The sequence below is a fragment of the Osmerus eperlanus genome, chromosome 5, assembly GCF_963692335.1.
Source record: "Osmerus eperlanus chromosome 5, fOsmEpe2.1, whole genome shotgun sequence".
NCBI classification, from domain to species: domain Eukaryota; kingdom Metazoa; phylum Chordata; class Actinopteri; order Osmeriformes; family Osmeridae; genus Osmerus; species Osmerus eperlanus.
The window spans coordinates 23,377,218-23,404,212 of NC_085022.1; the positions used below are offsets into that span (position 1 = coordinate 23,377,218).

Here is a 26,995-nt window from a genome sequence, read left to right on the forward strand (position 1 = left end):
CCGTTACCAGGCAACCAAACTCGATGTTGGGCAACTAATTGTATTGGAACTGACAGAATATTGTAGCTAGATAAAAGTTCGAGTTTGTATATTAACTGTAGTCATTATGGATTGACACATTTTTACAACACATATGTTTTTATTTAATAATTTTGTTGAATGTTGTCATTAATGCAGAAACATTTGGAACACATTCACAGCAGGAATCAGGGAAAGCATGTAGTCGGCCAGCACTTTACGGAAACAGTCAGCGACGCATTGCCAGTATGGTCTGCTCAATCGTAAAAATTATCTTGCCGAAGACCTGTGAAGTGTAGCCTACTGTATCTAACTAAGACACGGTTCATGATTCTTATTATTTTTCAAGCATGGGCGATGGCAGCGTCATACCCAAAATTGGTCATATGAAAGCGCTGCTAGGAATTATGGCTGGAGCAGGAGCCTCGTACGGGATCTATAAACTTATCAGTGGAGGAAGCTTCAACAAGACGAGAAACAAAAAAAGTGCCTCCAGTGAAAGTCGTGGCCTGAAGAGTACCGAAACAGGTGACATCGTCCTCCACCCTGGAAGCCTTTTAGCCAAGGTTTCAGGATTGGAGGTTGTTCGTGCACACAGAGCTAACGCTAAATGTCGGACGGTGGACCAGGCATCAAGTAAGATCCAAGAAACTAGCTAGCAAGGTTAAAACTAGCTAAGTTGTCTAGTTTGGTTGGGTTAGCCACCAGTCAGCTAAACTCTAATTATTGGGAAGAAGGTTAGCTAGTTACTCTCAGCTAACAAGCTAGCCTATCAAGTTTAGCTAGCTAACGACCGATTCGATGAATAAGACCCATCAAGTTTTGCCTGCTAATGTTGTTGGGCCGGGGGAAATGACTAGAGCTAACTGTAGACAACCTAAATTAGCTGACTAGCCCAGTATCAAAAATATTGAGCCAACCAGCTGTAGCTAACAATACATCTAGCTACCACACTCAGGTAGCTAGATATAGCGTTACATCAGCTGGAAATATTCGTTGACTGAAGGAAGTAATTTGCCAGTTTCTCCCTGATACCGTTGGTTAAGCCGAATCTACAGGCGACATTGTGTCCAAGTCCTCTGGAAGCTTGGAACCTCAACACCTGGAGATGCTACTGTCTCTCCTTCAGAACAACCACCCCTCTGACAGAGCTGAGATCCTCCTCACCTTGGGAAACACTGCTGCCTTCACCGTCAACCAGGTCAGTCCAGACTTGGCCATCAAGCTTAATAAATTACTTTCTGCTCAAGGCAGGCTGAACACGGTCAAGCTATTAGTAAGCCAGCATGAGTTTTAAGTTGTAATGACAATAACATGTTCTCTAGCAGGACTATTATACCAGTACTGTCTGTCAGTACAACTTCTCCTCCGCTACTCCTCTAGGATCTGATGCGAGAGTTAGGGGGCCTTCATGTCATTGCTGGCTTCCTGTCTGACCCTGTGCCAGAGGTCAGAGTTCAGACTCTAAATGCCTTGAACAACCTGAGCATGAATATCAGGAACCAGGAGCTAATCAAGGTACTTCCGTTGTGCAAGTTATCATTCTACACATGACATGTCTGGAGGCTCAACATGATCTATTACAAGTGGCTTTGGCATCGCATGTCACACTTTTAATTTAACATCATGATATAGGCAAGGAATCGTTTCTGAAACATCCCTTACTGCAGCACTTTTTTGTATGTAGGGGTTGCCAGGTTCTTTGTCAGAACTCCTTGATGACATATGTCTGCCTTTATTCTGCCAGGTGTACGTGCCCCAAGTTCTGGAGCTGATCGAAATGTCCCCGGTGAACTCTGACCTCCAGCTCGCTGCCCTCAGGTTGCTGACTAACCTGTCCGTCACTGACGAGCACCAGCACCTGCTCTGCGGCTCTGTCTCCCTCCTCCTCTCTTTGTTAGTCGTCAGCAATGAAGTGTTACAGGTAGGCCTCTCCATTGATCATACGGAGTCAGGTGGCTGAGCGGTGAGGGAATCGGGCTAGTAATCAGAAGGTTGCCAGTTTGATTCCCGGCTGTGCCAAATGATGTTGTCCTTGGGCAAGGCACTTCACCCTACTTGCCTTGGGGGAATGTCCCTGTACTTACTGTAAGTCGCTCTGGATAAGAGCATCTGCTAAATGACTAAATGTAAATGTAATGTCAGTGTTTCCCCTACCATTATATTAGGGGGGCGCCCCCCAACAGCACCCCCCACCCCCCCTGGAAGGTCAAGTAAAAAAAAAATCACCGACCACAAAATAAGTCATTTAAGGTTAGCTTTTCTATAAAACAGGTATATAGCTTGCTCTTTTATTAAACAAACTAAATGGCTTTATGTTATTTATCTTATTTACGCCCCCCCCAAAGCTGTAAACCTAGGGGAAACACTGCATGTAATTAATGGTTGGAACACCTGTAAAGAAGAGTGATACATATTTTTCGGTCAGTACTAACTATTGTACTATATATAGATTCATAACATATTTGTCTTTTTATTTCCAGATCCAAGTTTTAAAAGTACTTGTGAATGTGTCCTCAAATCCTGACATGATGGATGACATTGTTCAAGCCCAGGTAAGACAATGCATTCAGCCCCACTGTTCCACCTCTCAGGAGCCTTTCAGGTAGTGTTGTTTTTGGTGGCCTGTTTTAATTTGAGTTTTAGTCTTTGCGTCAAGCTGTCATTTGAGTTTTTATTAGTTTTAGTCACGTTCATACTCTTTTTAGTCTAGTCAAGTTTCAGTCGGCTAAAAGTCTGAGCATTTTAGTCTTATTTTAGTCAGACTTATCCATGACTATTTTCGTCTAGTTTTAGTAGACGAAAACTGATGACATTTAGTCTAGTTTAAGTCAATGAAAATTTTATTTTTGTCTCTTTTTAATCAAAACAGAAGTAGTCTAAGCAGTAGTCTCGGGAGGCATGTTAATACCAAAACCATTTGTTTAAATGTATGTATTGGTCTAGAATATGGTGTTCAAAGTCATGCCAAATTCAGTTCAGTGTGATTGCTATGTGAATGACAACTAGCTACAGTATTTGGCCAACAAGGGATGCTTAGTACACAGTCAGTCAGGTAGGAACTAAGAATCCACTTTACACTCTCTCACAAACAAATATACACACACACACTAGTCACACACGTTTGTCTGTCGTTTTCAGCTCCAGTGGCTAACATTTAAAGCTAACGTCTAAAGCTAACATTAAATGAGACACATTAACCACAGCCTCATGAGTTGGCTAATAATAACGCGACTAAACGAGATGAAATAACGTTATAACATTTTGTCTAGTTTTTATTTTGTAAACCACATTTCATCTAGTTTTTATTTGTCAACAAAATTGCATTATACATTTAATTATAGTCATCGTCACATGACCAGCATTTACGTTGCGTCTCGTGTAGTTTTCGTCACGTGATAAAGGTTCGTTGATGATTATATTTAGTCATCATTTTCGTTGACGAAAGCAACACTACTCTCAGGTTCAGGAGTCCATTCTCTGCTGCTGGTTCTCATTCGCCCTCCCCCCTCCCGGCCCTCCCTCCTCCCGGCCCTCCCCCCTCCCGGCCCTCCCTCCTCCCGGCCCTCCCCCCTCCCCCCTCCCCCCTCCCCCCTCCCCCCTCCTGGCCCTCCCCCCTCCCGGCCCTCCCCCCTCCCGGCCCTCCCCCCTCCCGGCCCTCCCTCCTCCCGGCCCTCCCCCCTCCCCCCTCCCGGCCCTCCCCCCTCCCGGCCCTCCCCCCTCCCGGCCCTCCCTCCTCCCGGCCCTCCCCCCTCCCCCCTCCCGGCCCTCCCCCCTCCCGGCCCTCCCTCCTCCCGGCCCTCCCCCCTCCCGGCCCTCCCTCCTCCTGGCCCTCCCCCCTCCTGGCCCTCCCCCCTCCCGGCCCTCCCTCCTCCCGGCCCTCCCCCCTCCCGGCCCGCCCCCCTCCCGGCCCTCCCCCCTCCCTCCTCCCGGCCCGCCCCCCTCCCGGCCCGCCCCCCTCCCGGCCCTCCCTCCTCCAGGCGCCTGCCTCGGTTGTGCTGCTGTTTGACGGGCGAACCAGTCCAGCTGTCCTCCTGAGGCTGCTGACCTTCGCTGGGAACCTGAAGGCCTGGAGACCCTCGGCACTGGTGGCGGAAGACCTGAGGAGGAGGCAGGACTGCCTGTACCGGGTCCTGCTAGACCAGTCCTCTCAGCTCCACAGCAGGCTGGTCCAGCTGCTCTCTCACCCTGAAGGGGAGGTCCGGGCCCAGGTGGCACGCATCCTCACATAACTCCCTCCTCCAGGCTCCTTCAAGGTGTTCTCAGCTCCCAACTCTCATTCACAACAGCCTTGCCCCAAACCCTTCATCTCCAACTTCCAGTCCTCACAGACCTGCCCCGCCCCAATCACCTAGACCTTCCATCAAACAGTAGAAGTATCTCTGCTTCTCCCAGAGAAATGGTAATGATCATCCAGGAGGATGATCATTGGAGGAAGTGCACAGACCCAAAGAGGTACAGAGACCAAAACCACCTCTCCCTCCTTCCTCACTCGCTCCCTCCTTCCTCGCTCGCTCCCTTCCTCATTCCCTCACTCCCTCCTTCCTCGCTCGATCCCTCCCTCCCTCACTCCTTCTTCACTCCCTCCTCCCAACCTACCCCATCTCTCAGGAGTGCTCAGCCTCTGTTGAGAGACACAGCACTCATGCAAACAGCACATTTCCACTCAGTGTCCTTCAACCTCTTGAAAACTTGATGTCTGCCTATTCAGTGAGAATAGTATGATTCCAAAGCCACTGCCAACACATGTCAGGACCTCCAACCCCTGAACTGGCCACCTATCTCTCTGGTGAGAGCTGTGTTCAGCTGATGTTGTAGCTGTTGGAGGGTGCCTGATTCACACACGTGCATGTCTGGATGACAGCAAGACAGACTAGGACAAGGCACAGCTCCAATACTAGAAAACTGGAAAGTGTAATTGATTTAGACATGGAATGTTCTGTATGTCCAACTTAAATTGGGGTCCTTTTTTGATAGCATGATTAATGGTGGTGAGGAACTAGCTGTACTTGTGTGCCAGACTTCAGGCAGGCTAGCTGCCATCGTCCAGAGGCCTAACTGGGGTGTGAGCTACAGATTCAGGCAGCACAAGACCTGTGGAGCCACCCACCAGATGGATCACTTCCAGAAGCTTCCATCTCTTGGACACCTCTGCGGACACAGATGCTGCACAGTTTTGACATACATACCCAAATGCAGCGGTTCTCTCAGGCGTGTGGGAGCAGAGATGGCAGAAAGGCTGATGTGTATTTTTCTCTGACTAAAATAAAAGCATCCCTCTTGTACAGCTTGTATACCCACTACTGTTGTAGATATATTTATTTTGATGGAACTATGTGAGTGTTGCCCTATGGATTCACATATGGGGATTGTACGTTAAATGTGTGCTTTGTATGTTTGAATGAATAAATCTGTTTTATTTGAACTGTAAAACCTTTTCTGCAAAGGCCTATACTCCACTTTATTCTAGGATGGGTGTGCCCTTGTCTGCTCCTTTTAAAAATCATGGTTGTTCAGAGCAAGGGAATCCCTCATAAACACACGAACTTATTAAAGCATCAAAAGTGGGTCCTATATATTGGATACATTGGCGGGTTAGGGGCATTTTGTTCCCTGCGTTGGTTTTGGCGTGTCAGTTTGACCTTAGAAGCCATTATCGTTCGCAGTCATCGTTAGAACAATAGTAAGTGCTTGTGAACCTGAAATCATTAGTCCATATTATAATATTTGGCATATCTCCCTCCCACCCACTCTCTCCTCCCCTTTTGGAACAATGGATAGTCTACTAGAGACGAGGGGCGCTTCAAAACATTCTAGTCTCGCGCTGACCGAATCACTGCGTGTTGTTGACTGGAGACAGGAGATCCATCCTTGCATCTCCAACGAGAAATCAAGAGGGGTTTGTGAAAAGAACACAGACATTGAATTTAAATTTTTATATAATTTACCCTGCACTTGATGAAAATTCAGCGTGTTTAAATCCAAAGCAGACGTAGCTGCATTTACAAAGAGGATGAGCGCGGTTACTTCTGGTTTGGGAACGGCTTCGTGCCGCTTTGCCCACTACTTCGTTGTATGTGGAATCGACACAGAGACTGGCCTGGAGCCCGACGAATTATCAGGTAATTCTAACGATTAATCAGTAGTAGTTTTTGCTTCCATTGTCACAGTAATTTTTTCAATAGTTTCGGAGACAAACTAGCCTACTACTAGCTTGAAGCGTTCGGACAAACCTAAATTAAATGATATCAACTATTAATGTACAATTTTGATACTGCGGTGTTTAATTTGATCTTGCAGGTGTATGTCGAGATATAGGTCTGAGGTAGAAATGATCTGACGTCAGGAAGAGCGTCGAGCATCGTTCTAATGTTTAGATGCCATTGTGGCAATGTCTTGCGATTACCAATTAGGCGACATCATTATTTTTACACAACATTTTGATCATATTCTCCATTTTAAAATAACAAAGTAGCTATGCAAAGCTACTGTGGCGTCCGTCTCAAAAAGGTTATCCATGATAATGATTAGAATATTCTGGATATGCATGAAGGATGAGCATCAGGATGGTCATGGTGGGTGGAAGAAGGAAAATAGTAATGACGTGTCTGAGGCTTCATGACAGAGTGGGCTTTCAACTCCACATACTCAAACTGTGAGGCTCTGTACGTTTTGTTACCCATAGTTACCCATAGTGTATGTTTTCATGTGTGAGAGAGAAACAGTCAGACCTTCCTTATCTTCCCAGATTAGTCCCTTGTCAGAAGTCACCTGATCCTCCAGGGACAGCCACATTTACATTGTCATTTAGCAGACGCTCTTATCCAGAGCGACTTACAGTAAGTACAGTGACATTCCCCCCGAGGCAAGTAGGGTGAAGTGCCTTGCCCAAGGACACAACGTCATTTTTGCACGACTGGGAATCGAACTGGCAACCTTCAGATTACTAGCCCGCTTCCCTAACTGCTCAGCCACCTGACTCCACATGCAGTCTTTTAACAGATAAGAGGAACATCATGAACACTGGAGAACAGGGGGGGGGGGGGTGATGCAGAGCTGGTGTCAGATTGCCATGGCGATGACTGCCACAGGAACATTGTTGTGTGGGAGTCCTTGGTAGTGAGTGAGGTGTGTGTGTGAGAGAGAGAGTTGTGGCCATGTCCATCCTGCAGCTCTCTACATCTGTAGTGTGTTTGTGTGTAGTGTAGCGTCTGTGTATATTGTGCTTCTGTGTACGTCTGTTTGTGTGTGTGTGAGGACTGTGTTGTTCATGTGGACCCCACCCTTGAGTGAGGCTGTAAGTACATACATTTGCTGATCATTCATCACTAACTGTTGGTCTGTCAGTGACACCAACCCTGCCAATCACAAAGAAGCCTGATCATATACAGACAGCTTCTGCTAAGGACCAGTCAGGATGGTAGATCTGGTCCAGTCAGGATGGTGGATCTGGACCAGTCATGATGGTAGATCTGGTCCATTCAGGATGGTGGATCTGGTCCAGTCAGGATGGTGGATCTGGACCAGTCAGGATGGTGGATCTGGACCAGTCAGGGTGGTGGATCTGGACCAGACCTGCACTGATTCTCATCTGCTTATGTAACAGCAGCTCATGTCTCCATTAGGGGCACTGAAATTGTGTGTTATTTTTCTTGTGTTTCCTTGTGTACGTTGTCTGTAAAATGTTGTCTGTTTTTCTCATCTATGGTTGGTTGAGGAATAAATCTTAATAATGTAATACTTTGCTTTTATCTGAATGTATATTTACATTTAGTCATTTAGCAGACACTCTTATCCAGAGCGACTTACAGTAAGTACAGGGACATTCTCCCCGAGGCAAGTAGGGTGAAGTGCCTTGCAAATGACACAACGTCATTTGTCACAGCCGGGAATCGAACCAACAACCTTCAGATTACTAGCCCGATTCCCTAACCACTCAGCCACCTGACTCCCTGTGTGTAATTGGTGAATGCAGAGACAATCTTCTATTCTTGTCCTGTCAATAGAAGCATGTCTGCTGCCTAATCACACATTCTCTTCTGAATTGCTGAAGCTCTGCGGCTCTGAATCGTTTTTTTAAATAAATGTTTAGTTTTACTTTGATATCCTAATTCCCAGGACTTGGCCCCTTCTTTGTCACTTCCCGAACTGGTTTGTGACATTTAGCTAAAATCCCCTCTTTCATCTCAGTTTGGATAAAAAGCATCTTCTAAATGAACACGTTAGTATGTTGTTTTGACTCCAGATGTTAGGCTTCACCACAACAGTTAGTAATGGTTGTTCCCAGAACAGTGGTTGTGTGTGGAGGGGTGCAGTGTGTGGAGGGGTGCAGTGTGTGGAGGGGTGCAGTGTGTGGAGGGGTGCAGTGTGCTTGTTTGCTGTGGTGGAGTTGCTCTGCAGGAGAACAGTACTGACAGTCTAACTAGGGCAGCATTTAAGCTCTCATCTGCGCATCAAAACAAACACCCCTCCCCCGCACACATCCTTCATTTCTCACGACCTCCCTTCTTCCTGTCCCTGGTCTTTCATTCACCCTTCTTTTGTGTCCATGTTATCGTATTGTGATGTATAGTCACTTTGTGTGTATGTGTAGGTGAGGAACTGAGGACTGTGTGTGTAGATCTGTGTGTGTGTGTGGTGTGTGTGTGTGTGTGTGTGTGGTGTGATGGCCACAGGCGCGAGGGTGTGTGAGTCAGCTGACTAAGCGTAAAGCAGTGACTGGTGAGCTCCATGCTCATGGACCTCTTCAAGGCCACTGCCATGGTAACGTAGCGGAAATGGCTACCATGGCAACTACTTGTCGTTTTCTTGCCGATAAGGGCTAGGAACTCCTTGAGCTTTCTATCTAACACTCTCTCTCTCTCTTTAGAGAGAGATGTACAGTAGTGCATTTTCACACGGCTGAACAACGGCATGCGTCAGAGGAGATGTGTATGTGGAGGCTTTCTGATGAAAGTTTTCCTCATCTTCATCCTGCCACTAGGGAATCCCTGGCATGGCACTTATGTCATACATGATGTCATACATGGTGTCACTCCTGATTGTTCTACAGGTCTGTGAAGATGAGAGGGAACCCCAGGAGGAAAGGCACTTTGTTAAAAACAGACAGAAACATGCAAACACACACCCACAAACCTATATCTTCTCTCTCCCTCTCTATGTCCTCTCTCCCTCTCTCTCTCTCCCTCCCTATGTCCTCTCTCTCCCTCTCTATGTCCTCTGTCTCCCTCTCTATGTCCTCTCTCCCCCTCTCTCTCTCCCTCCCTATGTCTTCTCTCTCCCTCTCTATGTCCTCTCTCCCTCTCTCTCTCCCTCTCTATGTCCTCTCTCCCTCTCTATGTCCTCTCTCCCTCCCTATGTCCTCTCTCTCCCTCCCTATGTCCTCTCTCTCCCTCTCTATGTCCTCTCTCCCTCTCTCTCTCTCCCTCCCTATGTCCTCTCTCTCCCTCCCTATGTCCTCTCTCTCCCTCCCTATGTCCTCTCTCTCCCTCTCTATGTCCTCTCTCTCTCCCTCCCTATGTCTTCTCTCTCCCTCTCTATGTCCTCTCTCCCTCTCTCTCTCTCCCTCCCTATGTCCTCTCTCTCCCTCCCTATGTCCTCTCTCCCTCTATGTCCTCTCTCCATCTCTCTCTCTCCCTGTCTATGTCCTCTCTCTCCCCCTCTCTCCCTGTCTATGTCCTCTCTCTCTCCCTCTCTCTCTCCCTGTCTATATCCTCTCTCTCCCTGTCTATATCCTCTCTCTCCCTGTCCTCTCTGCTCTCTCTGGCTCAGCGGAGGGCTTTGAGCAGAACCCCATCCAGAGGGCTTTCAGGTCCAAGGTTCTGGCCCACTACCCACAAAGCCCAGACAGAGGGCCCCTCAACATGGACGCCATCAACATGGTGAGAGCCACATGCATAACAGACACATGTTTCAGACACATTCACTTGTAGCAGGTGTGAAAAAAACACACACAAACCAACAATATTTTCACCTATTTTTTTTCACACCTGTTTTAGAACGTTCACTTGATCTCCATTAAAATTCGAATTTGAAAGGACAGTTACATTGTCATTTAGCAGACACTCTTATCCAGAGTGACTTACAGTAAATACAGGGACATTCCCAAAGGCAAGTAGGGTGAAGTGCCTTGCCCAAGGACACAACGTCATTTTACATATTATTTATTTTCATTGCGCGTCTTTTTTCATTTCACATTGCCAGGATTCCTGGTGAATGCGCTGCGTGTCTATAGTGTATTTTTGTATTAATGTATTAATATGATGTGAGGTCCAGTTACCAGTGTGACTAGGGTTGCTACCTGTCTCATATTAGCCGGACATCCCTGATATTGGGCCTAATTGATTTGTCCCCAGCTAGCTACCTGACTTATGCAATATGCAGACATAATTTCCGCTTTTGAAAATCTGATTTTGAAGATACAAATCTATATTCCACGTTTATATTCAGTTTTACGCTTGCAAATCTTTTTGACCCTAATTCACTATTCACGCATTACTTCTGCATATTGCAAAAGACAGGCCGACAATCTGAGTGTAGGGTTTAGATAGAAATTGTCAATTTTTTCCCGGAAATACGTGTCACTGTCGTGTGCATATAGCCAATTAGCTATCCTGACAAATGGCTTAAAAGAATACACTGTATATTCACACAAAACCATAAACGCACTGCTGCCCACCTTTCGTCTCGTATTTCATACAGTCAAAGTTGACAACCACAAGCCTGACACTAAAACAGCTAGTAGTAATGGCTACTTTTCAGTATATGTCAGAGCCCACACTTCTTTATTTTAACTTGAGAGAAAAAGTGTAATCAGTACTTCAACTTTTACCAGTCTTTTTAAACATGAGATTCTGTACTTCCACTTGCGTTTAGGATGTGTGTACTTTTGCCATGTTTGTATGGCCTTCTCAAGTTTGGATGCTTTACAGAAACAAGGCTAGCTGATGGAAGCCCCAGATAACGCTACAGTCTAAATTACATAAACTGATTCAACATTCTGGAGATCTAGGGCTTGTTTTGAATGTCCTTCTTAGGAACACAGGACTGGACTGGATTCTTCATGTCAGCTTCTTAGAGGCCAGTTGTGTGAGTCTGTCAGAATGACGTCAGGGAGAGAATAGCAGCAGTGTCGAGTGTCAGTAATCTAACTGCCCTTGCTCCCTCTCCTCTGTCTGTCACTTCCCTTCTTTCTTGTCTGCTTTCTCCATCGCTCTTTCTATTTTTCTATCTTTCCCTCCATCCCCATCTCCATACATCTCTCCATCCCTTTCTCCATATTTTTTCCATCTCTCCCTCCATCTGTCTATTTTTCTCCATCCCTCTTTCCATCTCTCTCTCTCCATGTCTCCCTCCATCCTTCTGTCCATCCCTCCCTCCATCTCCAGTTCTGCATGCCCAGGGGTCTGTTGTTTCGGACTCAAGCAGACAGTCTGGAGCCTCATTTCCACTCCTTCACAATTTCCCGTGACGATGGCACGCGTTGCTACGGCTTTGTCCACACATACTACGAGGAGGTTAAGAGTGTCCAAATCACAACGGCGATGCACACTCTCTACCAAATGCACCATGTGGAGCACCACTCCTCGTCCTCCTCCGCCTCCGCCTCCTCTCCCTCCTCCTCCAGTCTGGACTCCCTGGCCAGCAGCACAGAGGAGGCGGACACTGAGTCCTCCTGTGTGGGCTGTGCCGGCTCCTATGACCAGGAGAGGGACACGCTCTATGTCTCCAAAGCCCTCTGCCTCCTCACTCCCCTCCCCTTCCTGCAAGCCTCCCGACACTTCCTGTCTCAGCTGCACCTGGCTGCTGCTTCCCCCTCGGCCCCGCCCCTGCCCCTGGAGAGCTACGTCCACAACATCTTGTATGAGGTGCCCCTCCCTCCGCCCGGACGCTCCCTGCGCTTCCACGGGGTCCAGGGGCCCATCGTGGTCCAGCGGCCTGGCCCGGAGGAGCTGCCCCTGGGGGAGTACTCCCTGGGAGAGACGTGTGCCCTGCTGGGGGAGGAGGGCCTGGTTCAGCTGCTCACCTGCCTGCTGTTGGAGACTCAAGTGTTGCTTTACTCACAAGGTAAGCGTCTCATTTAAATCTCAGGTAGGCTAATATCGTATTGTTTGTAGAATAGTATCATATGGTTTATAATATAGTATTGTTTGTTGGTTGGAGTATAGCATAATATTGTTTTTGTATAATTTCGTTTTTGTAAAATAGTTTGTAATATAGAATATTGTATTTCAGTCTAATATTCAGTGCAGTATGTTAGGATGTGTGGAGTAAAGTATACGTTTGTTGCTGTTCTGTTTCTTTCAGACTACCAGCGCCTGATGACGGTGGCGGAGAGTGTGACCACGCTGCTGTTTCCCTTCCAGTGGCAGCATATTTACCTGCCCATCCTGCCCGCTTCACTACTCCACCTACTGGACGCGCCTGTGCCCTTCCTCTTGGGTGTCCAGCGAGGAGAGGGCGCCACCCGCTCCTCCCTACACCTGGCTCATGAGGTAAGGCCCTGTGTTGCCCTGTGTTGCCCTGTGTTGCCCTGTGTTGTGATTGCGTACCAAAGCATGCATTCTAAAACCAGACATTCTAATACGCAAGCATTCTAAAAACAGACATTCCAGTAAACAGGTATTTTAATAGCCAGGCTTGGTAATACATAGGCATTCTAGAAGGTAATTATTGAAGGTCATGCTAGCTTGCTGATGTGTTGACATACTAGCAGCCCTGGGCCAGCCCCCTTCTCCTCTTCTCTTCTGTCCTCATGACGTATTTGTAGCCTTCTCGCCCCAGCAGTGGTGAAGTGGCACAGCCCTAGAGAGCAGTACAGGGAGAGGGAGTCAGTGGTGAAGTGGCACAGCCCTAGAGAGCAGTACAGGGAGAGGGAGTCAGTGGTGAAGTGGCACAGCCCTAGAGAGCAGTACAGGGAGAGGGAGTCAGTGGTGAAGTGGCACAGCCCTAGAGAGCAGTACAGGGAGAGGGAGTCAGTGGTGAAGTGGCACAGCCCTAGAGAGCAGTACAGGGAGAGGGAGTCAGTGGTGAAGTGGCACAGCCCTAGAGAGCAGTACAGGGAGAGGGAGTCAGTGGTGAAGTGGCACAGCCCTAGAGAGCAGTACAGGGAGAGGGAGTCAGTGGTGAAGTGGCACAGCCCTAGAGAGCAGTACAGGGAGAGGGAGTCAGTGGTGAAGTGGCACAGCCCTAGAGAGCAGTACAGGGAGAGGGAGTCAGTGGTGAAGTGGCACAGCCCTAGAGAGCAGTACAGGGAGAGGGAGTCAGTGGTGAAGTGGCACAGCCCTAGAGAGCAGTACAGGGAGAGGGAGTCAGTGGTGAAGTGGCACAGCCCTAGAGAGCAGTACAGGGAGAGGGAGTCAGTGGTGAAGTGGCACAGCCCTAGAGAGCAGTACAGGGAGAGGGAGTCAGTGGTGAAGTGGCACAGCCCTAGAGAGCAGTACAGGGAGAGGGAGTCAGTGGTGAAGTGGCACAGCCCTAGAGAGCAGTACAGGGAGAGGGAGTCAGTGGTGAAGTGGCACAGCCCTAGAGAGCAGTACAGGGAGAGGGAGTCAGTGGTGAAGTGGCACAGCCCTAGAGAGCAGTACAGGGAGAGGGAGTCAGTGGTGAAGTGGCACAGCCCTAGAGAGCAGTACAGGGAGAGGGAGTCAGTGGTGAAGTGGCACAGCCCTAGAGAGCAGTACAGGGAGAGGGAGTCAGTGGTGAAGTGGCACAGCCCTAGAGAGCAGTACAGGGAGAGGGAGTCAGTGGTGAAGTGGCACAGCCCTAGAGAGCAGTACAGGGAGAGGGAGTCAGTGGTGAAGTGGCACAGCCCTAGAGAGCAGTACAGGGAGAGGGAGTCAGTGGTGAAGTGGCACAGCCCTAGAGAGCAGTACAGGGAGAGGGAGTCAGTGGTGAAGTGGCACAGCCCTAGAGAGCAGTACAGGGAGAGGGAGTCAGTGGTGAAGTGGCACAGCCCTAGAGAGCAGTACAGGGAGAGGGAGTCAGTGGTGAAGTGGCACAGCCCTAGAGAGCAGTACAGGGAGAGGGAGTCAGTGGTGAAGTGGCACAGCCCTAGAGAGCAGTACAGGGAGAGGGAGTCAGTGGTGAAGTGGCACAGCCCTAGAGAGCAGTACAGGGAGAGGGAGTCAGTGGTGAAGTGGCACAGCCCTAGAGAGCAGTACAGGGAGAGGGAGTCAGTGGTGAAGTGGCACAGCCCTAGAGAGCAGTACAGGGAGAGGGAGTCAGTGGTGAAGTGGCACAGCCCTAGAGAGCAGTACAGGGAGAGGGAGTCAGTGGTGAAGTGGCACAGCCCTAGAGAGCAGTACAGGGAGAGGGAGTCAGTGGTGAAGTGGCACAGCCCTAGAGAGCAGTACAGGGAGAGGGAGTCAGTGGTGAAGTGGCACAGCCCTAGAGAGCAGTACAGGGAGAGGGAGTCAGTGGTGAAGTGGCACAGCCCTAGAGAGCAGTACAGGGAGAGGGAGTCAGTGGTGAAGTGGCACAGCCCTAGAGAGCAGTACAGGGAGAGGGAGTCAGTGGTGAAGTGGCACAGCCCTAGAGAGCAGTACAGGGAGAGGGAGTCAGTGGTGAAGTGGCACAGCCCTAGAGAGCAGTACAGGGAGAGGGAGTCAGTGGTGAAGTGGCACAGCCCTAGAGAGCAGTACAGGGAGAGGGAGTCAGTGGTGAAGTGGCACAGCCCTAGAGAGCAGTACAGGGAGAGGGAGTCAGTGGTGAAGTGGCACAGCCCTAGAGAGCAGGACAGGGAGAGGGAGTCAGTGGGCACTGGGAGGGGAAGAGTCTGAGCACATTAGACTTCTGGAAAAATCTGAGAAAGTGAATAATTAATGAGGGTTTAGAATAGCCAGTTATTTCTGTGACATTAGGGGGTAGGCAGGATGAGAGAGCAGAGCCCGGGAACAAACTGGACAGTGGAGATACTACTGGAGGAGACATGATCACAATCATCTCAACTATTCACCATCTCTGGTCCTGCTGCAGTGCAAAGAACTGAAATATCTCTGATACCACAGACATTGCAGCATTGTTAATATAGGATGTGAGATTTAGCAGCTGATCTATCATGCTGAGTTTTTCTACTACGATGTAATTTAGGTCAACATGGCTGAAGGGAGGTATGCAATTGTGACGTTCATTCTTGCTATGAGAGACGGGATAAAGTGTTGTAACCAATAGTGTCTAAGTGGAGCAGTTACAAAAGCCTTGTATGTGGGAGCGGGTATCCAGGCAGGATACTGCCCTCCTGCCTCAGGGTGATGGACCGTGCCAGGGTGGCGTTAGCTAGTGGAGGCCCACAGCCTCACAATGACTCATGTCTATGACTCGTTTGTTTTGAATGCTTGTGAATGAGTCCCTTATCATGTAATGCAGCATCAGCTGGTGGTAAAACCAATGATGTTGAGATAGGATTGGGGATGACAGAAAAGGAAGAGGTTGTAGGAGGTTAGGGTTACAGGGATGGGACTGAGAGGGATTGAAAAAGAGGGATGCAGCAGAAAGTGGATGGGACAGAGTGATCCCTTTTAGCTGCTCCTCCCCCATCTCACATCTTCCCCTGGGGTTAGTCCAGCCAATCAGAGGTCACTTTCTTATGTCTGCTGATTGGTCACCTGCTGAGTCTGGCAGATCTGCTATCAATACACTTCCTAAGAGTCAGCTCTCTGTCCAGCATTCTGCTGTGTGTACTGTATCTGCTGTGTGTTTATGCTGGTAACCTTAGACTGATCTTAACCCCTATCTTAACCCCTACACAACACACCTCACCCAGAACTTACCACACAGCCTGTCTCTCTCTCTGTCCCCAGGCCAAATTGTGTTTTGTGGACATTGATCAGCATGGTGTGGAGCCTCCAGAAGACCTACCCCTGTTCCCCGACCAGGCAGAGCTGCTTCAGGAGCTCAGGGAGGTGCTGCTGCACTTTGGCCTCCCGCCACACGGGGCCCCCGCCACCACTCCCGCCCCAGCCCCTCCCTGCCTCAGCGGGCTAGTCCTGGAAGACCTGATGGAGGACCAGCGCAATGGGAACCTGGGTGGGGAGGAGCTGGTCGTGCTGGAGAGGCTGCAGGCGCTGGCCAAGAGTTGTGGAGTGGGAGGGGCCACAAACACTGGGGGAGGAGTGGTGCTAGGACGTCCGTTTGAGGAGGAGGAGCTGAGGTCGGCCAAGCTGAACGCACAGCTGAGGGAGGTGTTTGCATGCCGCTTCTCAGCAATGTTCAGCAGATACGATGAGTTCATCATCCAGAGCGTGTCAGACCTGGAGTCCTGGCTGAGCCACAGGGAGGGGAGCAGCTGCTTCGACAAGGTAAGAAGCTTCAGGCGTCGTCCTCACATTAGATGTAACAATGACAAGACCTACACTACCGTTCAAAAGTTTGGGGTCACTTTAAAATGTCCTTATTTTCCAAAGAAAAGCACTGTTTTTTTCAATGAAGATAACGTTAAATTAATCAGAAATACACTATACATTGTTAATGTGGTAAATAACTATTCTAGGTGGAAACGTCTGGTTTTTAATGAAATATCTACATAGGTGTATAGAGGCCCATTTCCAGCAACTAGAATTAGAATGCCAAAGGTCTGCAATGTTGTAATTGCTGCAAATGGAGCATTATTTGACAAAAGCAAAGTTTGAAGAACAAAATTTTAATTTCAAATAAAAATAATTATTTCTAATAATAATAATTTACCTTGTAAATGTCTTGACTATATTTTCTATTCATTTTGAAAGTTATTTGATAAATACAAGTGTGAGTTTTCATGGAAAACACGAAATTGTCTGGGTGACCCCAAACTTTTGAACGGTAGTGTACATGTGTGGACACAGAATGACCTATATTGGCTTAGTGTGGAACGTGTTTGAATGTCTTTGAGTTATTGTCTAACCATTCTTGTACATGTTTGTGCATTTATGTTCTTGTGTGTTTGCGTTTTTGTGCATTCGCATGTCAGAGCGCTTTCCTGTCGGCCCAGCCTGCGACCCATGTGCACTTCCTGTCTTCCTTCCTGGAGACAGCCATGTTTTCCCACTTGGTGGATGGGAAGGTGACGTCCCGCTGGGCTGGCGTGGAGCCTACGCAGCGAGTGTTTGACGGACGCCTTGAAAGGGAGCGGCTGTACAACCTGGAGGATGAGGACCCTAGCAACCATCGCTACAGGAAGTGCACCACACTCCATGAGTCAGGTGGGTATTTTTTAGGCATGTGAGGTAATGATTTGTATTGTAATGTTTTTTGCCTGGACCCCAGGAAGAATAGTCTCCACTACGGTGTAGACTAATGGGGATCCTTAATAAACATAAACATAAACCCCCCACACAAAGGATGTGTGGGGGGTGACAAGCAGCCCAGGACAAGAGGGGGATAGTGCATTGTGTGTTATAATGAAGGCTTCAAACTCTCTGCTTTGAAGTTCTGCCAAGTGCAGCACTCTTCTTCACATTCTCTCCAGCTCCCTCTGTTTTCCTAACTTTCTCTCATCTCTCTCTTTCTCCCTCACTCCTTCATCTTGCTTTCTCCCTTGCTCCCCCCTTTCCACATTCCATCTCCCCACAACTTCGTCGCTTTCTCCTTCTCAAAAATTCTCTCCATCTATATTTCTCTAGTGTCCTCTCTTTCCAAATCTCTATGCATCTCCCTTCTTCTGCCCCCTCTTTGTTAATGACACGTTTCAAAAGGTGATATTTGAATACAGCTTTTCATTGACAAAAAATAATGTTTTCATCCAAAAGATTTGTACATCCTAACAAACAGATTACAGTTCAAACATACTACTACATTATACCCAGGCTACATGTGAGAATGTGCGTGTGTCCCTGACACCCTGCTGTCTAGTCCCCTCCAATAGCACCCTCTGCTGTCTAGTCCCCTCCAATAGCACCCTCTGCTGGCTAGTCCCCTCCAATAGCACCCTCTGCTGGCTAGTTCCCTCCAATAGCACCCTCTGCTGGCTAGTCCCCTCCAATTGTGAGGTCAGGTTGCAATAGCACCCTCTGCTGTCTAGTCCCCTCCAATAGCACCCTCTGCTGGCTAGTCCCCTCCAGTAGGCCTAACTCTTTTCCTGTCCCCAGCCCAGACCATCGAGCGGCGTCTGCTTAAGGTGGACCACACAGCCCTCCACCCCCACTTGCTGAACATGCGGATCGGCCAGGGCCGCCACCAGCCTGGCTGCTTCCCCCGTCTGCAGGCAGACGTTCTGGCGCAAGGCCACAACACCAACAAGTGAGGATACGCACAAACGCACTATCCCTAACGCGTGTGACACTATCTCCAACGCGTGTGACACTATCCCTAACGTGTGAGACACTCCCTAACGTGTGAGACACTATCCCTAACGCGTGAGACACTATCCCTAACGCGTGAGACACTATCCCTAACGCGTGAGACACTATCCCTAACGCGTGAGACACTATCCCTAGCGCGTGAGACACTATCCCTAACGTGTGAGACACTATCTCTAACGTGTGAGACACTATCCCTAACGCGTGAGACACTATCCCTAACGTGTGAGACACTATCCCTAACGTGTGAGACACTATCCCTAACGTGTGAGACACTATCCCTAACGTGTGAGACACTATCTCTAACGTGTGAGACACTATCCCTAACGTGTGAGACACTGTCCCTAACGTGTGAGACACTATCCCTAACGTGTGAGACACTATCTCTAACGTGTGAGACACTATCCCTAACGCGTGAGACACTATCCCTAACGTGTGAGACACTATCCCTAACGTGTGAGACACTGTCCCTAACGCGTGAGACACTATCCCTAACGTGTGAGACACTATCCCTAACGTGTGAGACACTGTCCCTAACGTGTGAGACACTATCCCTAACGTGTGAGACACTATCCCTAACGTGTGAGACACTATCCCTAACGTGTGAGACACTATCCCTAACGTGTGAGACACTATCCCTAACGTGTGAGACACTATCTCTAACGTGTGAGACACTATCCCTAACGCGTGAGACACTATCCCTAACGCGTGAGACACTATCCCTAACGTGTGAGACACTGTCCCTAACGCGTGAGACACTATCCCTAACGTGTGAGACACTATCCCTAACGTGTGAGACACTGTCCCTAACGTGTGAGACACTATCCCTAACGTGTGAGACACTATCCCTAACGTGTGAGACACTATCCCTAACGCGTGAGACACTATCCCTAACGTGTGAGACACTGTCCCTAACGTGTGAGACACTGTCCCTAACCATAGTCCAACAAGTGTATATACCCCCCATGTACCTGTCTCACAATATGAGAACAATCACACTCTAACACACCCTTACACATGCTCACACACTGATGTCCCAGATGTGGAAGGTCTTTGACTGTGTGCTGTGGGGTGGTGGGCAGGTGGTCTGGTCGGGGTGCCACTCGTCGTAGGGTGGAACTGAGACCCCCCATCACTGAGACCTCAGCACTGGACAATGACCAGAGAGAGGTACACACAGATTAAATAAGACATATAGAACCTTCTTGGAGCAGCCCATATCAGTGATGCCTCATTCTTGGTTCATCCAATAGAAGCACACACTAGGAAGGAAGAACCTACAACAGTCCACGCTGCTAGACCCCTCCCCCCCGGCTGTCACTCAAACCCACCGGGACTTTGTGGAGGGGCTGCTGAGGGAGTGTTGTCTAAAGGTAGGTACCCGCCCACCACCTTTTACACTCCACCTTTGGCCTTGCCTCAGAGTGTGTTGACATGGATAGGTAGAGCTAGTGTTCTGTCCATGAGGAAGACTCTGTGTGTGTGTGTGTGTGTGTGTGTGTGTGTGTGTGTGTGTGTGTGTATACAGACCAAGCGTATGCTAGTGGAGAGGATGGAGGGCCATGGTATGGAGCAGGGCCAGGGTGAGGCTGGTATTGCTGGGCTGCAGGAGAACACACTCATACACGGCCTTTGTGACCTGCTGGAGAGAACCTGGGCACACGGATTACAGCTCAAACAGGTCAGTAGTGTTTCACAGTGTACTGGTACTGTACAGGTGTACTGGTACTGTACCCAGGTACTGTACAGGTATACTGGTGCAAAACCATGATGGTTTCTCCTGTTGCTAGATTGAGCTGTATGTGATTTGTATCATCGCTTGTGTTAGCTTATAGTCTACCTACTTTCTTTCAGAATGAGGTACATTTCTTGTTGCTTGTTAGTTAAGTTGCAATCACTTACAGGCTTTAAGGTCTATATAATGTATTTTTAAGAGGTTTTACTGCTTATTCGCATTCGCCATGAGACTCACTCATTTCCACCAGTTTAGTAGTGCGGTACCGCAATACTTCACTTGGTATCAGTATCCAAGTCCAAATGTTGGTGTCATGACAACACTACACAGACACACACTATGGTGTCATGACGACACTACACAGACACACACTATGGTGTTGTGTGTTGTGTACAGGGGAAGTCAGCGCTCTGGTCCCACCTTCTTCACTACCAGGCCTGCCAGGACAAGATGGAGCCTCCAGCCCCGTTCCCAGGTCTCAAAATCTTAACCACTAGTATCTAGTACTGACCACCAATGTTCCCTCTAAGCTGCGCGCCTGTGCAACCGCACAGACCAGTTGAAGGACCCACGCACTAGATTTTTCAGACCGCGCACAAAATAAAATCAGTATTTTTTTTAATTATTATTTTATAAAACCCATAAATGTTCAGTTGATCGGCCAAATGCGGTGAAGCCCACTTCATACGTTTCAATGTCACTCTAGACTACACTCAAGCTTTTAACAAAACAACGACCCTGGTGCTCAGCTCAAGCTTTGACTGGCAACGAAAATCAGGAACGTTACCTTTACAAGCGTCCCAAAAAAGGGGCAGTTTTACATTTAAACACGAATGGCTCGATGAAATCGTTCAAACGGACACAAGCGATGGTCCAGGTAGGCTGGTGAAGCTTTCTGATATATTTAGCTACGAAGAAGCTAGCAGGGTTCTCTGCAAACTTTGCTCAGAGTACTGAGGTTTACGCTCAGACAGATTTCTATTTGCTCAGTGCGGAAAATAATTAGAGGGAACATTGCTGACCACACTTCACCACCAGTGACTACTGTTAACATTTCAACTCAGTTATGGTGGATGTGTTGACCATGGGGTGTGACCCTATCTTTTGATCTCGTCTCCTGGTGATAGTATCTGATGGTGTGGGCCAGGGCAGGCTGGAGGAGGGGCCGGCTCACAGAGGGTCCTGCCTCCAGGATATGAGGTAGAGAGAGCCCACCCACCATGGGGAGAGGAGAGGGAAATAAACCTGTTTTCAACATACTTCATTTTGATCAAATCCTAGCCAACAGGCCCAAAGCTAACAGTCTGCCCTTCCCCAGGTTCGTCCAGACCATGAGTTCTAGTCTTTCAGAGGTGGGTAGGGCTCGGGCCTGGATCCAGCTGGCTCTTGAGAAGAAGATGCTCTCTCCACACCTCAAAGACCTACTGGCTAACCAAGAGCTCATCAGGTACCCACAACGCTGTGCACATGTACAGTATACAGTATGTTAACATCTCTACCTCCCCTCCAGGCAGCTGTACCAGCCTCATGCGTTCCTGCTGAGTGAGGAGGAGAGGGAGCAGTTCCTGTTCCACCTGCTGTCTCTCAACACAGTGGACTACTACTGCTTCACACGCTGCTTCACCTCTGTCAGTAAGTCTGGACACACACACACGCACACACACGCACACACACGCGCACACGCGCACACACACGCACGCACACACACACTCACTCACAAGAGGTTCACATCAACATCCCTGCCTCAATTAGGTTTGAATTCATCTTAAACTTGTTTTCATTTCCGTCGCTCTGTTCCTCTAGGTACTCCATACCGGGTGGTCATCATGCCCATGAAGAAGCTGAGCATTGCCATGACGACAGTCACTCCGTGGGTGTGTGTGTCGGGGGAGCTAGGTGACTCAGGGGTCAGAAACATCCCCAGGAACATCCAGGAGATCTACTTCCAGGTGAGCTCCTTGTGTTCTGACAGAACCACAAGTAGAAGCTGTCATTTCTAAATGCATCCATATAGTGAAGAGCCACAGTAGAGACACTGCCTGTCTACATAGGTTCTTATGCTGGGTGTGTGTGTGTTACAGTGTAAGAACCTGGGTCGACTCAGCACTCTGCAGTTGGGTCAAGAGAACTCCGGTCTACTGGCCAAGTGTCTGGTGGACTGTGTTCTGGTGTACAATCTCATCACTGGACACGTTTATAGGCAAGCCCCCCCCCCTCCCTCCCAATACTGGACACTTACAGGTCCTGTTTGAAGATCACACTCAGGTCATCTGCCCCCTCCCCAGGTTCCCCTGTGGCCGATGGCTGGGTAAAGGCGTGGGTGACGGCAGCCTGGAGAGGGTCCTGATAGGTCAGCTGGTGTCCCCAGGAGAGGAGGACACTGGAAGGGGGGCGGGGACTCCTCCGGAGCTGGGCTCACCATCGCAGAGCGGACGCACTGGAGTGGGAGCACTGGGAGGCCGCAACAGTAAGCATCACATCACAACACATCACAACACATCGCATCACAACACATCACAACACATCGCATCACAACACATCACATCGCATCGCATCACAACACATCGCATCACAACACATCACAACACATCGCATCACAACGCATCGCATCACAACACATCGCATCACATCACATCGCATCACATCACATCGCATCACAACACAACACATCGCATCACAACACATCACATCGCATCACATAGCATCGCATCACAACACATCGCATCACAACACATCACATCGCATCGCATCACAACACATCGCATCACAACACATCGCATCGCATCACATCACAACACATCACATCGCATCACAACACATCACATCGCATCGCATCACAACACATCGCATCGCATCACAACACATCACATCGCAACGCATCACATCACATCATTCAGAAACACATTTACACTCTGTTAGCCATTTGTTTTCACTCTATTGTCTTTCACTCTCTCCCCCTCCCTCCCATCCATCCATCCTGCACAGGAATGACCTCAGCTGAGGTGCAGGAGACCCTGAGGGAGGCGGTAAACAACCTGATTAAGCACTTCCACAAGCCAGAGCAAGAGGTGTGTGGAATATATCTTGTTGTGATTGAGAGACTATGGGATTACATTTAGGCTGAAAGACACTGGATATACATATCCAGGAGAGGTTGAAACGATCTGTGCAGAGATGATTTCAGAACCCCCATCACCAGCTCTGAGTCTGGATGAGCAGAGTACTGTTGCCTGGTCTGCGAGAGAGAGATGTTTGGTCTGCATGACACAGAAGAACCTGTGCCTGGCATGTGTCCAAGTCCTGGTCTGACCCGCTTGTCTCTCCAGGCCCTGACCTTCCTGTCTCTCTAGAGCCTGCTGCTTAAAGATCCTGTAAAGTGGAATTGAAAATGAGTTTTAAGTTCATCACACCACAGAAGAATGTGTTGTTAACTACCCATCCAAATTCTATTGAAAAAAAACAGACAAGAATGTTAAATTATTATTATTGATGATTATTAATTATTATTATATAAATCGTGAATTTATTGAATTTAGCAACAACAGCAACACTAGCTAATTCAATTGCATATATCAGAACAGACCTACCTGCAGTCTCTGAGTGTTTTGTGTATTAATTACTTTGTCTTTGCATCATACCAACGGAGTAACAGAATGCAACCATCTGTGATCTGACATAGATAGGTCGCTGTGACGTAGATCGGTCGGGTTTTGGCTCGGCCTATACAAAACCTGAGCTGAAAACGGAAGAGAAACTGTTCAACAGTCTAACTTCACATTTCAGTGCTACAAAGTTTTCGCGCTTTGCACATGCTTTCAGGAACTAATTTCACATGTATATAATGTACTGAGAAGCAAGTCATGGAATTTACATTTACTTTACAGGATCTTTAAGAGGCCTGTCTCTCCCTAATGGACCTCTGGGGCCTATCATTGGTTTTCTATTGATGCCTCCTACAGCTCCCTAGGGTCAACAGGAAGACGTTTCAGCTTTAAGTTGTTGGCCGATGCAATTCACTCTGCAACCAGTCACTTATAAACCACCCAGAAATGGACACAAGGAAGAAAAGAGTGACAGGGTAGAGACAGAGACACAGAGAGAAAGTTCGAGAGGAAAGGATCGTTTGTCTTGAGTACTTGGAGCCATTTACCAACCATGCATACATCGAGATTAAAGAACAAATTACCCTTCCCCCTTGTGTGTTCCTGCTAAACCTTCCCCCTTTTGTCTCTGTTGCCCAGAGGGGGAACCTGACAGTGCGTCTGTGTGGGGAGGTGGGCCTGGTCCGCTCTCTAGAACACTTTCTGTTACATGGGTTTAAGTCCAGTCGCCTATTCCAGAGGACAGTGTTCATATGGGACTTTGTGGGTAAGTGTGTGTGTGTGTGCGTGCGTGTGTACTTAGGAACAATGGATTACAGCTAGGGTGCCAACTTTACTCATCTGCATTCCTGCCTACAGTATAGTCATATGTCTCCATCTAGTGGTCAGTCTCATAAACGTAAATAATGTATTATTTCTGTGGTTTGTCATGGTTAAGTTGTGCTGTAAATCCAGTAGTTTGACACTGACCTACCCAGACTGGACTATGCAGTAGTACAGGTTTGTCTTTATCATGGTCAACTCAGCTACCAGTCTTGTTTGTATTAGTGCTGGACTGGGCCATACAACTGCACACCCTTCTGCATCCTTCCTGATGACCAGTTATTATGGTATACCTGATGCTAGGAACTCATGCTATACTATCACTCCTACAGAGAAGGCTGTGGTAACCATGGAGATGGCTGATCAGATGGGCGACCTGCAAGGTTCAACTGAGGTCTGGGACTCGCTGTGTCGTTATGCCAATGCCATCAACAGCTCGCAAAGGAACATTGGCAAGGAGGGAAAATTCCAGCTACTGGTCTGCCTGGGAGTAAGGTGAGGGGTCAGGTGTCAAGAGGTCAAAGTTCAAGCAGCAGTGGGGACCTATGGCAGCCTTGCTCAAGTATCCAATCATTAGTAGGTTAGCGATGGCCCCCAAACAGAGGCATGCAGCAGCACAGCCCCCCCCCCTGGCTGACCCAGTTCCATCACTCTCCATTACCTCCTGGGTGTTTTGGGCTACAGTGCTGCCATGGTTACAGGGGTTAGACTGACCATGTGCAGTTGTGGCTACTGGTAGGGTGACTCATAGTTGATAGATGCTGGTCGTAGCCCTTAGTAGCGTTTGGCTTTCAATTACAAAGAACACTGTACTGATCATTGTGGATCTCTGTCTTTTCTATATCACCCTCTGTTGAGCCTGATTTGACCTTTGACCTGTGTGCCCTGGCAGGGACCGGCTGCTTGCTCGGTGGCTCCCCCTGCTGGCAGGATGTCCCCTGACAGTGCGCATGTACGAGGAGGGCGCCCTTCTCCGTGACGGCTCTGCTCTTCACGCACTCTGCCGTCTCCTGCACACCTTCCAAGACTTCAACATCACTTTGGAGACGGCCCTGGTCAGGGGGGTGAAGCTCTAACCCTGTTGCCAAGGATTGCGGGATTTGGAGTTGCACTTCTCCACAGTCTGTCTCAAAAATGGAGGCTACAGTCTTACCTCCATTACGGTGTGGTGACAAATCTACTGTGTGTAGATATGGGAAGTTATCTGAGGGGTAGTTAGATACCGGCCCTTGGAATATCTGTCAATAGTGTGATACTTTCAGAACTGTCCTAATTAAGGAGAAATAACAGAACGTCACAGCACACTATTGAGACCCACCCAGGCCTGGTTGGTCTGACTCAGCCAAGCACACTATTGAGACACAGCCAGGACTGCTTTGTATGTTGTGTATAATTCTCACCTGACAGTTGGTCCTGTCGGGACAGGAAGTGATCAGAAGGAACCAAGAGGGAGTTGGGAAGCCAAAAGATCAGAGGAAGCCTTTCCTTAAAGCTTTCTGGTTTGACCTCGGAAGTGGACATTTCTGTTTGTATACACTGTGATATTCTGTGATGGGGGGGGGGGGGATGCACATGCCCCCCCCCCCTTTCAACCTGCACCTTAGACTAGCTTCCCTCAATGTCCTACTGTTGGCTCTGCTGCCACTGGAACTGTTAACTACTCATGCATGGCCAAACTGTCTTTCTGCTGTGAGCTACTCCAGCTGTGGTCCTCCAGTTACACATGCTGTGGATGGACATGGTTGCACAGGGATGGTTAAGGTTGAGTAGTATGTCTGCTGAGAAAATGTTTCCATTCACACAGTCCTAAGATATGTTGTTTATTAACTATTGGATATATTCTATTTCCTGACTTGTTTGTAAATCTGTTATAACTTTATGCGTCAAACTACAGGGTCTTAATCGTTATGCTAATAAAATACTGAAAATGCTTCTGTACTACTTGTCAAATAGTGAATGTTAATTTATTATTAAGGCTTTGGAGAAGTGTACATTTATCATACTGTTTTACCATATCCAGAGAAGTGTACATTTATCATACTGTTTCACCATATCCAGGCCTGTGTCCTGTTCTCTCCATAACTATGTTTGATGAGCCACAATTAATTCATAGCTGGTTGAAAAACTAAATGGTTATTGTGATGAAATTCTACTAATCTCTGGTTGAACTGTTTTAATTAAGATAAAAAATTGTCTCCTGAACTGCCCTGCAAGCACTCTCCCCTGCATGACATTCAGCACACTGACCAAACATATTATTTATTATTATCATCATCATCATCATCATTTGTTTTATTGGTGTTGGCGTTATTGTTGCTATCTGAATGTAGATTAGGTTCAGCTAAATAATCTGTTATTCTCTGTATTAACAATGTGTTAATTAAAGTATATAGTAAAATGTGTGAAGGATATTTATTTATACTTATGAGAACATCATGGTGACAACTGCTATAGAAGATCATACAGGTGTCTAAGTGTCTCTAGTGGCCTTGCCTGTATGAGACACCAGTAGGGTTAGGGTTATGAGATACCAGTAGACATGGTTA

The 26,995-nt window shown here is 48.1% G+C and overlaps 2 protein-coding genes across 2 annotated transcripts; both read left to right on the top strand.

Annotated features, from left to right (window-relative positions):
* The first annotated feature begins 78 nt into the window (after window positions 1-78).
* On the top strand, window positions 79-5,443 carry armc10 (armadillo repeat containing 10). The gene is made up of 6 exons (XM_062462813.1): window positions 79-654; window positions 1,065-1,219; window positions 1,402-1,536; window positions 1,766-1,942; window positions 2,502-2,573; window positions 3,999-5,443. The coding sequence occupies exons 1-6, from the start codon at window positions 369-371 to the stop codon at window positions 4,248-4,250; spliced, it is 1,077 nt and encodes a 358-aa protein (XP_062318797.1). The 5' UTR covers window positions 79-368; the 3' UTR covers window positions 4,251-5,443.
* A 358-nt stretch (window positions 5,444-5,801) lies between these two features.
* Window positions 5,802-26,851, top strand: LOC134021718 (DENN domain-containing protein 5B-like). The gene is made up of 21 exons (XM_062462815.1): window positions 5,802-6,140; window positions 9,790-9,899; window positions 11,406-12,084; window positions 12,325-12,512; window positions 15,819-16,316; window positions 16,964-17,195; window positions 18,081-18,231; window positions 19,373-19,460; window positions 19,544-19,663; window positions 19,819-19,971; window positions 20,422-20,500; window positions 21,153-21,225; window positions 21,344-21,472; window positions 21,536-21,657; window positions 21,829-21,974; window positions 22,107-22,225; window positions 22,311-22,492; window positions 23,011-23,093; window positions 24,267-24,393; window positions 24,782-24,944; window positions 25,342-26,851. Exons 1-21 carry the CDS (start codon window positions 6,032-6,034, stop codon window positions 25,523-25,525), a joined length of 3,735 nt encoding a protein of 1,244 aa, XP_062318799.1. The 5' UTR covers window positions 5,802-6,031; the 3' UTR covers window positions 25,526-26,851.
* The last annotated feature ends 144 nt before the right edge of the window (window positions 26,852-26,995 follow it).